The sequence below is a fragment of the Nerophis ophidion genome, unplaced genomic scaffold, assembly GCF_033978795.1.
Source record: "Nerophis ophidion isolate RoL-2023_Sa unplaced genomic scaffold, RoL_Noph_v1.0 HiC_scaffold_60, whole genome shotgun sequence".
NCBI lineage: Eukaryota > Metazoa > Chordata > Actinopteri > Syngnathiformes > Syngnathidae > Nerophis > Nerophis ophidion.
Genome location: NW_026906982.1, coordinates 201,588 through 213,650, shown reverse-complemented (window position 1 = coordinate 213,650; position 12,063 = coordinate 201,588). Strand labels below are relative to the sequence as shown.

Below are 12,063 nucleotides of genomic sequence, written 5' to 3'. Positions count from 1 at the left end.
TACTGTACGGATAAATCCATTGCACTTTTTCACATGCGTCCATGTTTATGGATGTATGTTATATTGTCTTTTTTATTCCAGCGAGTTAATCCATTTTGGGGGGAGTTGGGGGGATAATTTAATTATGATGCGTTCAAGAGTCTTACGGCCTGAGGGAAGAAGCTGTTAACAGAACCTGGAGGTTCTGCTACGGAGGCTGCGGAACCTCTTTCTAGAGTCCAGCAGTGAAAACAGTCCTTGGTGGGGTTGGGAGGAGTGTTTGCAGATTTTCTGAGCCCTGGTCAGGCAGCGGCTTTTTGCGATATCCTGGATACGAGGAAGAGTGGTCTTGATAATCTTTTCCGCCGACCTCACCACTCTCTGGAGAGACTTCCAGTCTGAGGCATTGCAGGCCCCAGTCCAGACAGATCTACATATTAGTAAAACTGAAGCATGCCACAAAAGTACCGTCGGACTATGACCTGATGGCCCAGGCAACGCCGGGTACGCCTGCTAATATTTTGATAAATACGGGGAAAATCATGCGTACTCGTAAACGCCGCATACAACAACAACACACATGGCTGTAGATGCAAAGTTAAATCATTCAATGAAACCTTACTCGGGCAAAAACCGATACATATTCATCTGGTAGAGTCTTGATACCAATGTCCTTGACCAAGCCACACACAAAACAAGTTGTAGGGTTCCATGCTTTTCTAAATTTTCATCTACTTTGTTGCGTAGAATGATGTCTGGAGCACAAGATAGTTCGACATGTCTTGGAACTCTACGTTCGGGTAATTCTTGATATCACCCGACAAACCATTTTTTGACAAATTATAGGGAAAGATTCAATTGCACAGTTGGATTGCGTACTCAGATGTGTTGTGCGATGCAAGAGCAGCCATGGCTTTGTTGGCCACCAATTATTTTTCACTTCCGGAATGAAGTCACACGTCTGATTACAAGTAATAAATGTTTTGGGGACGGGGGACGATTGAGGCAGTTTTTAAACAAGTTTGAACTGTAGATATTGTAGGGAGTGGTTGAAGATCTCAATGAAGACTGCAGCTAGCTGACTTCATTTGGAGTAACCAACAAGTTTCTCCCGCTATTCCAGTCCCGTCATCGTGGAGGTGCCGCACTTTGCTTCCTTGCGAGGGGGTGAACGAGAACTTGTCATCTTGAGGAGCGAGACGGGGGACGGCTGGAAGGAACACCACTGCGAATATACCCAGGAAGAACTCAACCAGTTCCTCAACAGCATGGATGAAGGTCTTTCCTGATCCGTTTTTTCTTACAACTAAAGACTACCCTGTTCTTAAACTGATGCCCCTGCAGAACTGGACTCCCCGGAAGAGCTCCAGAAGAAGCGCATTTGCCGCATCATCACGAGAGATCTACCGCAATACTTCGCTGTGGTATCCCGTATCAGACAAGATAGCATTCTCATCGGTCCAGAAGGAGGTGTGCTGAGCAGCACCGTAGTGCCCCAAGTGCAAGCAGTTTTTCCAGAGGGGGCCCTAACCAAAAGGATCCGGGTCGGCCTACAGGTAATGGATATTTTGTCAATTTTTCAGACTTGTATTCAACATTTGGTGATCATTTGAGGAAAAAAAATACAAAAAAGCAACCCCCCGTTCGAAAAAAAATTATATTTTTTAATGATAAAATAATTATATTTAGGTATGTAGAAGGTTAAAATATGTAATCATATTTGTCCATAGTTGCTGTATTTTCTGGACCATAGGGCGCACCGGATTACAAGGCGATGAATGATCTATTTTCTATATTTTTTCATATATATTTTTTATTCAGGATGCACATTTTTGTGGGCGGTCTTATTTACGTGGCTCACCTTCGACAGCGTCCTTTCTCCGTCATCTTTGTTGTAGCGGTGTAGCGTGCAAGGACAGGAGTGGAAGAAGTGTCAAAAGATGGCACTCACTGTTTTAATGACATTCAGACTTTATTTAAATCAATGACGGAGCAGCATGTTCCCATCCGCCGGAAATGTGTCCCGTGTAAAACCGTCCGACCAAAACTCTAATAACTAAAGTTCCTTGGGTGAATAATGTAAACTCACTACACCGGTATGTTTTAGCGCTTTCATGGCGAGTTCACTGACAGTTATAAGTAACAACTTTACACTACTTTATATTAGAAATGGCAACAGCGGAGGATGAATGTCCCAAAACAAGAAGATAGAGAAAAAAAGAAAATTATTAATTCCTGGACTACAATGGCAGACTTGTTCAAATTTTCAGGACTTATGCAGATCCCAAATACAGATCAGCAAGTACCAAAATGTATGAAACATTGCTTTTGTATAATATTGCGAAACAAAACGCCAGATAATATGTCTTACCTTATACACACACCATATTAATACTCGTATGTTGAAGCACAGTACAATTCATCAGGCGGCGCGGCTTCATGGCTTACCAAAGTCGTACTTAAACATTTTGATGGATTTTTGAGCACCGAGTGTGATGTTCTATATTTTCAATGGAACATATAAAATGTTGGTGCTGTTTACTTGTACAGTATCTCTTATGTGTGACTGCCATCACATTGCAGTCTACACATATCTCTTATGTGTGACTGCCGTCTACTGGTCACACTTATAATTCCACCATGTACCAAATAAAATAGCTTCGAGGTCGGTAGGCACTACCAAAATGATTCCGTATATTAGGCGCACCGGGTTATAAGGCGTACTGTCGAGTTTTGAAAGGATTTCAAATGTGCCTTATATTACGACAAATACAGTAGCTTTAATTATTTATCATCTTGCAAACGTTGACAGCCCTAGTTATATTAAATACATATTTTTATGTGAATAAATTTGATATTCTTGGAAAAGAAAAAAAAATTAAATATGTTTTTATTCTAAAAATGTAATGTTAAAGAGTCCAATATTTTAAGAAAAAGGCCTAACTCTTTCAGTGAAAAGAATAATCTATTTTGCAAGAAACAAGTCTGCTATGTTGGTAAAAATTTGAATATAAGATGTACATTTCAAATGAAAAAAAAAAAACTACACATATTTTAAAAGTAATATCACAACTGTTGAAATGTACAAAATAGGCCCAGTCTGTAGGTGTTGACGTTGTCCAGAGGACCATCAGGAACAAGTCCAGCTTCAGCCCCATCGTCACCCTGGAGCCGCGTCGACGGAAGTTCCACAAACCTATCACGGTGACCATGCCGGTCCCAAAAGAGTACTCTGACCTGGCGGGTCTCCAGCACGGTTTGGGACGAGACACGCCAACACTACGACTGCTGTGCAGCATCACAGGTAAGAGCACCACAAGCGTACTGACATATTGAACTTTAATTATAGGTGGCACGCTTGATTTGATTGTCTTTTCCCCGGCAACCCAAAATGTTTTAAGGAGCCATATTGGACCAGAAATACAAAAAAAAAAAAATCCGTCTGGAGCCATAAAAGATTAAAAGCCTTATATTAGTCTTTTAATGAAGGCAAGACATGGTGTAAGTGTATATATTAGCTATACAAGCCTACTATCAAAATTACTTTAAAAGTCTTAAATAATTCTTATAATGAAGGCAACACATTATGAAAGTGTCTATATTAGCTATACAAGCCTAATATCAAAATTACTTTAAGAATCTTAAATAATTCTTATAATGAAGGCAACACATTATGAAAGTGTCTCTATTAGCTATACAAGCCTACTATCAAAATAATTTTAAAAATCTTTTATAAGTCTTATAATGAAGACAACACATGATGTAAGTGTCTATATGAGCTATACAAGCCTACTATCAAAATGACTTTAAAAGTATTTTATAAGTCTTATAATGAAAACAACACGTGATGTAAATGTCTATATTAGCTATACAAGCCTACTATTAAAATGACTTTAAAAGTCTTTTATAAGTCTTGTAATGAAGACAAAGCATGATGTTAGTGTCTATATTAGCTATACAAGCCTACTATCAAAATGAATTTAAAAGTCTTATAATGAAGACAACACATTATGTAAGTATCTATATTAGCTATACAAGCCTACTATCAAAATAGCTTTAAAAGTCTTACATAAGTCTTATAATGAAGAAAACACATGATACAGGGGTTTATAATTGCTATACAAGCCTACAATCAAAATTACTTTAAAAGTCTTATATAAGTCTTATAATGAAGGCAACACATGATTTAAGTGTCTATATATGCTATACAAGCCTACTATCACGATGACTTTAAAAGTCTTTTATAAGTCATATAGTGAAGACAACACATGATGTAAGTGTCTGTATTAGCTATACAAGCCTACTATCAAAATGACTTTAAAATTATTATATAAGTCTTATAATGACGACAACACATGATGTAAGTGTCTATATTAGCTATACAAGCCTACTATCAAAATTACTTTAAAATTATTATATAAATCTTACAATGAAGACAACACATGATGTAAGTGTCTATATTAGCTATATTAGCCTACTATCAAAATGACTTTAAAGTCTTATATAAGTGTTATAATGAAGACAACACATGATGTGTTTACATTAGATATATTAGCCTACTATCAAAATATAGTGAAGACAACACATGATGTAAGTGTCACGACTGCACTCACAACAAGAAGGAGACGAAGCAGTAGAACGAAGAAGAACCGTGGCGACGATGAGTAAGAAGAAGTACGCTTGCAAGTTCCAAAATGATTGGAAAAAATAATTTCATTTCATCCAGGACAGCTCGAAGGGGAAGGGGTATGCTGCCTGCACCCCCCCCCCCACACCACCACCACCCCCAACACACACAACGCCCCCCCCCACCCCCCACCCCCACCCCATCTCTCGAATTCGGAAGTGTCAAGGTTAGCAAGCAATATCTAGCCTAAATAGCATGTTAGCATCGATTAAATTGCAGTGATGGATTGACCAAATATGCCTGATAAGCACTCCGGCAACTCAATAAAATCAACAAAGTGTGCATTTACGCACAGCATACAACGTTTGGTGGACAAAATGAGACAGAGAAGGAGTGGCACAGAACGCGAAATTTCTGTGGCAGAGTTGGAGACAGTTGTACATGTAAACAAACCACGGTGAGTTCAAGGATCGCTGAAATTAGTAGGACAAAACGGTGCTTGACAAACACTCTCATCAGTAAAGCATGTTTAATATAAATAGTGGGATTTCTAACAATTAGGAAGGTTTATTTCGTGTTTGTTCTACAGAAACCATATTTTTCCACTCTCACACATCTCTAAAAGAGGTCCAGGGGAGTCTCGAGGCCGGCGCTAAAGACATTCGGCTCGGGAGCCGCGGGTTGCTGACCCCCGGCTTAGCCTGTGGCAAGCAGACTATTTGTGATTTTCACGACAGGATGGGGCAAAGTGTTTCTCTTTTCAGCTCAATAGTTCCGCTAGTTATAGCACAACTAGCTACTGATAGCCAGCAGTAGTGTTTGCTTGCAGTCTAACTTGCTACAGGTGGTTAGCAGTAGAACTAGCCACTTATGGCTAAAAATTCAGCTAGCTATTTCCATTGTTGGGTTGGTTACCGAAAACCAGTGACTAGTTACAGTTACTTGTTACTTTATTTCAAAAGTAACTCAGTTACTAACTCAGTTAAGTACACTAAAAAGTAGTGCGTTACTGTGAAAAGTAACTATTTAGTTACTTCTTTTTTTTAAGGCTTCATTTCTGTCAGCGTTAGTTTGTGACGAACCCCAAGATGCAGAGATGGAGGCAGTTATGGAGTGAGAAAACGTGATTTAATAAATATACTAAAACAAGAACAAACCAAAGGGGTACAACAAAAAACGCGCACGAGGCGAATAACAAACAAAGAGAGCTAGCATGGGAACTAGAAAATAAACGGAGCTTAGCATGGAGGCTAGCTAAAACAAAAAGACCTCGCGTGGAAGCTAGCAGGTATCGAGCAGGAAAGAGAAGTTGTACATGTAATATGAAAACAAACTTGGAAGCAGGGAACAAAAGGCAGTAAGCTAAAAACCGCATTCAAATATAGCTTACCGCAATGCTGCATTGACAGGACATGATTCGACACAATACGACAGGTAGCAACGGCAAGAGCGACATCGACAAGACAATAATCCAGCCACTGACTGGAGGAACAAAGCAGTTACATATAGGAGCGGGCTGATTGACACCAGGTGTGGCCAGGTGCCAATCAGCCGCAGCTGAGGAGAAACAGCGCTCAAGGAGAAACACAGGAAACAAAGTAAGAGTGCTGACAGGAAACACTACACACACACACACACACAGACCCGAAACAAAGACAAATGCAGACGGAAAAACTAAAACATAAGCTGTCAGGGGCAAGCCTGAAAATTTCACTGCTAAGCAATGTAGTCTACATACAACACACAAAGACAAAGATATGTTTCAAAGGGCCAATTTATTTCAGGCCAAAACTATTTTAAATAGATGCAACATAACCTACATAAGTAACAAACCGTTTAACAACAACATGTCACAACATAGTTAAAAACCTGGTTTCACCCAAGGAAGGCACACATGACATAATTGTATGTCATGTCACTATATACCACACACATACTGCTATACACACACCTAACCAGGCCTTTTTTTTCTCTCAAGGAATTCCATCCATCTATCCATCCATTTTCTACCGCTTATTCCCTTTCGGGCTCTCGGGGGGCGCTGGCGCCTATCTCAGCTACAATCGGGCGAAAGGCAGGGTACACCCTGGACAAGTCGCCACCTCATCGCAGGGCCAACACAGATAGACAGATAACATTCACACTCACATTCACACACTAGGGCCAATTTAGTGTTGCCAATCAACCTATCCCCAGGTGCATGTCTTTGGAAATTTTGGAAATTTTATTTCACAATTCTCAAGGAATTGTGAAATAAAATAACGTTTTCAGTGAAGCCCAGAACACTCTACGCATTTCCCCAGTTTTAGGTTAGAGAAAAGGAAAGATTGGCCTGGCCCACTAGGATCCCTCCTTATGTTTGTGAACTCTATAGTCTATACATTTAATGTGATGTTATAATCAAACACTTGGGAAGTCTAGAATGAAAGAGTATATACAAACCCTGTTTCCATATGAGTTGGGAAATTGTGTTAGATGTAAATATAAACGGAATACAATGATTTGCAAATCCTTTTCAACCCATATTCAGTTGAATGCACTACAAAGACAACATATTTGATGTTCAAACTCATAAACTTTAATTTTTTTTTTTGCAAATAATAATTAACTTACAATTTTATGGTTGCAACACGTGCCAAGGTAGTTGGAAAAGGGCATGTTCACCACTGTGTTACATCACATTTTCTTTTAACAACACTCAATAAACGTTTGGGAACTGAGGAAACTAATTGTTGAAGCTTTGAAAGTGGAATTCTTTACCATTCTTGCTTGATGTACAGCTTAAGTTGTTCAACAGTCCGGGGTCTTGTTGTCCTATTTTACGCTTCATAATGTGCCACTCATTTTCGAAGGGAGACATGTCTGGACTGCAGGCGGGCCAGGAAAGTACCCGCACTTTTTTACTACGAAGCCACGCTGTTGTAAAACATGGCTTGGCATTGTTTTGCTGAAATAAGCATGATAGCGTTGCTTGGATGACAACATATGTTGCTCCAAAAGCTGTATGGACCATTCAGCATTAATGGTGCCTTCACAGATGTGTAAGTTACCCATGCCTTGGGCACTAATACACCCCCATACCATCACAGATGCTGGCTTTTGAACTTTGCGCCTATAACAATCCGGATGGTTATTTTCCTCTTTGTTCCGGAGGACTCCATGTCCACAGTTTCCAAATATAATTTGAAATCTGGACTAGTCAGACCACAGAACACCTTTCCACTTTGCATCAGTCCATCTTAGATGTGCTCGGGCCCAGCGAAGCCGGCGGCGTTTCTGAGTGTTGCTGATAAATGGCTTTCGTTTTGCATAGCAGGGTTTTAACTTGCACTTACAGATGTAGCGACCAACTGTAGTTACTGACAGTGGTTTTATGAAGTGTTCCTGAGCCCATGTGGTGATATCCTTTACACACTGATGTCGGTTTTTGATGCAGTACCGCCTGAGTGGTCAAAGGTTCGTAATATCATCGCTTACGTGCAGTGATTTCTCCAGATTCTCTGAACCTTTTGATGATTTTACGGGCCGTAGATGGTAAAATCCCTAAATTCCTTGCAAAAGCTCATTGAGAAATGTTTTTTTTTTTAAACTAATCGAAAATTTGCTTACAAATTGGTGACCCTCACCTCATCCTTGTTTGTGAATTACTTAGCATTTCATGGATGCTGCTTTATACCCGATCATGGCATCCACCTGTTCCCAATTAGCCTGCACACCTGTGGGATGTTCCAAATAAGTGTTTGATGAGCATTCCTCAACTTTATCAGTATTTATTGCCACATTTCCCAACTCCTTTGTCACATGTTGCTGGCATCAAATTCTAAAGTTAATGATTATTTGCAAAAAAAAAAATGTCTATCAGTTTGAACATCAAATATGTTGTCTTTGTATCATATTCAACTGAATATGGGTTGAAAATGATTTGCAAATCATTGTATTACGTTTATATTTACATCCAACACAATTTCCCAACTCATATGGAAACAGGGTTTGTAAGAGAATTGACAGAGTGTGTACCTTCAGTGCTGAATGATGAGCAGAGGCCGAGTTTGGAATGACTTTTTGTCTTTTTTAGCTTGCTTTCCATGTTTATGTGCTCACCGTCCACTGTGTCCAGGTTATTGGAACATGTTTTCCGTGCCATTTGCCGTTTGACGCCCGCTATCATGCTAATAAGCTGCCTGAAAGTGGGTGACTCTACTGTAGAAATAGCCTGCATGTTTTCTAGCTGCAATGGGTCTATCAATGTTGTCCTGGCTAGCAGTCCCTTCGTTAAAATCCTTAGGTGAAGTCTGTCTCTCTTTACTAGCTTTGTCAAAGCATGTTGCTTTTGTAGCTGTTTCAGTGGATTTTAATTAATGCTTTGGGCAGTATATGGGATCTTTGATTCAAGACACAACTTACATTTAACTAAAACATTCTTTTTTTTGTAGTGAGAATATTTCCATGTTAAGAAACTCGGCTTTGGCTCCGCAATGATGTCTTGTTAGTAAACACAGACACGCCCCCAACCCCACACACTCAGATCTACTCAGTTTCTAGCCGATACTACATAAAAAATAACGTAAAATACCGTAGTAACGCATCATGTAGTAACGGTAACTGAGTTACTGAATATGAAAAATACCGCGTTAGTCTCCTCGTTACCGCCGAAAATAACGTCGTTCCAGTAGTCTCAACTCTGGCTATTTCTAGCTGACAGTCTTTGTTAACAGTTTTATGCGATTGGGGTTTTACAGGCGGAACAACGCCGGCCCAGTGGGAGGACATCACCGGAACCACCCCGTTAACGTTTATCAACGATCGCGTGTCCTTCACCACCAACGTCTCTGCCAGGTAACATAACTTCTCCATTGGATATTTTCGGACACGCCCGACCTTATTGATCGCCCCAGGTTCTGGCTCATCGACTGTCGGCAAGCGCAAGAGTCGGTGAGTTTCTCGTCTCAAGTGTACCGCGAGATCATCTGCGTGCCCTACATGGCCAAGTTCCTGGTCTTCGCCAAAACCCACGACCCCATCGAGGCTCACCTGCGCTGCTTCTGCATGACGGACGACAAAGTGGACAAAACTCTGGAGCAGCAAGAGAACTTCACCCAGGTGGCTTGCAGTCGCGATGTGGAGGTGAGGAGAAAAAGTCCAAGGTTTGAGATATGAGAGGTTTTTTCAAAAAGGTTGCTTATATTTTTCGTGACAAAAAAATATTTTTAAGAAAAATTTAGTTTTATAGTGGTAAAAGAGATGTGATTACAAAAAAATTTGTATAATTGCATTATTCTACGAAAAAAAAACAGTTGCATCTCAATCAATCAAAAATCTGCATAAATCACAGGTGTCTCAAAGGGCTGCACAAGCCACAACGACATCCTCGGTTCAGAGCTGTCAGGTTCCATCACTGATGACATCTATTAAACACACAAGAAGCAAGGAACCATGCAGAGACAGAGTTCAGTTTAGCTCATGAGGAGAACGCATGGAGCTGCACACTTTGTCAGTCTCGCCCGACGCTCCAAGGTTCAGCTCCCGCGTCCCTCTATTTATTCAGGGGTTCCACGGTCAACATCACTGAAGCCACCTCAAAAAGGAGTGGTCACATATATTATGCAAATCAGGTCCAGTACGCACAATACGTGACGGAACGTGCTGGGGAAGTTGTGATTTCGCCTTGTCTCCGCTTCGTCTGAGTGCTGTCGTCTTATCTTCGTTGAGGTCCTTGTTGTCTCTGCTTCGTCTGCGTGCTGTCGTCTTATCTTCGTTGAGGTCCTTGAAGTCTTTGGCTGTCAGCGGGCTCAAACAAAGATAACATGTGCGGCTGAGGCCACCCCTCAGACAAGAAGTTTCGTCCTTGCACAGATACAAAAGTCTAACTAGAGCACGATAGCTAATAACTATACCAACGGACTTAAAGCATACTAAAGTTGTGTGATAATATATATATATATATATATATATATATATATATATTTATATATATATATATATATATATATATATATATATATACATGATTATTCTAACAAGATCCCACATCAGGGTAAGGAAAAACTCAACCCAGTGGGATGACAAAGAGAATAAAACAAAATACAATGATTTGCAAATCCTTTTCAACTTATATTCAATTGAATAGACTGCAGAGAAAAGATACTTAACGGTCGAACTTCAAAACGTTGGTTTTTTTTGCAAATATTAGCTCATTTGGAATTTGATGCCTGCAACATGTTTCAAATAAGTTGGCCAAAGTAACAAAAAAGACTGAAAAAGTAGAAAAATGCTCATCAAACACTTATTTGAAACATCCCACAGGTGAACAGGCTAATTGGGAACAGGTGGGTGCCATGATTGGTTATAAAAGCAGCTTCCATGAAATGCTCAGTCATTCACAAACAAACATGGGGCGAGGGTCACCACTTTGTGAACAAATGCGTGAGCAAATTGTCCAACAGTTTAAGAACAACATTTCTCAACGAGCTATTGCCAGGAATTTAGGGGTTTCACCATTTACGGTCCGTAATATCATTAAAAGGTTCAGAGAATCTGGAGAAATCACTGCACAGAAGCGATGATATTAAACACCTTCGATCCTTTGGCGGTACTGTATCAAAAAGTGACATCAGTACGTAAAGGATATCACCACTTGGGCTCAAGAACACTTCAGAAAACCACTGTCAGTAACTACAATTTGTCGCTACATTTATAACTGCAAGTTAAAACTCTACTATACAAAGCAAAATCCATTTATCAACAACACCCGGAAAAAGGTGCCGGCTTCGCTGTACCCGAGATCCTCTAAGATGGACTGATGCAAAGCGGAAAAGTGTTCTGTGGTCTGACGAGCCCACAGAACCAAATGATCATTCTAAGTTAAAACAAAAAAATGAAATTTCTCATGTCGAACATTAAAAATATTGTCTTTGCAGTCCATTCAAATGAATATAAGTTGAAAAAGATTTGCAAATCATTGTATTCTGTTTTCATTTACCATTTACACAACGCGCCAACTTCACTGGTTTTGCGTTTTGTACATTGTGTACCGTTTATTAGCATTAGTTTGGCAATAAAAGTTAAAAATACCTTTGGACTTTGTGTGACTTCTTCTGGAAGCTACAATACATTATCCATCCATCCATTTTTTACCGGGTAACGGGGGCTGCTGGAGCTTATCTCCGCTGCATTCAGGCGGAAGGTGGCGTAAACCTTGGACAAGTCACCACCTCATCACAGGGCCAACACAGATAGACGGAAAACATCCACACTCACATTCACACCCTCGGGAACATTTAGTGTTGCCAATCAACCTATCCCCAGGTGCATGTATTAGGAGGTAGGAGGAAGCCGGAGTACCCGGAGGGGACCCACGCAGAACATGCAAACTCCACACGGAAATTCAGGATCGAACCCACGACCTTTGTATTGTGATGCACACGCATTATCCCCTGGCCTACCGTGCTGCCCACAAT

At 40.3% G+C, this 12,063-nt stretch overlaps 1 protein-coding gene across 9 annotated transcripts in view; it reads left to right on the top strand.

Annotated features, from left to right (window-relative positions):
* Positions 1–12,063, top strand: part of LOC133547081 (ankyrin-2-like) — a 150,679-nt gene that overhangs the window by 117,349 nt on the left and 21,267 nt on the right. For all 9 annotated transcript variants that reach the window (XM_061892879.1, XM_061892880.1, XM_061892877.1 and 6 more), the window contains 5 exons: positions 1,103–1,257; positions 1,324–1,535; positions 3,073–3,283; positions 9,346–9,442; positions 9,502–9,730. In XM_061892879.1, coding sequence (XP_061748863.1) covers positions 1,103–1,257; positions 1,324–1,535; positions 3,073–3,283; positions 9,346–9,442; positions 9,502–9,730 — 904 coding nt within the window. The remainder of the gene's footprint in view (positions 1–1,102; positions 1,258–1,323; positions 1,536–3,072; positions 3,284–9,345; positions 9,443–9,501; positions 9,731–12,063) is intronic.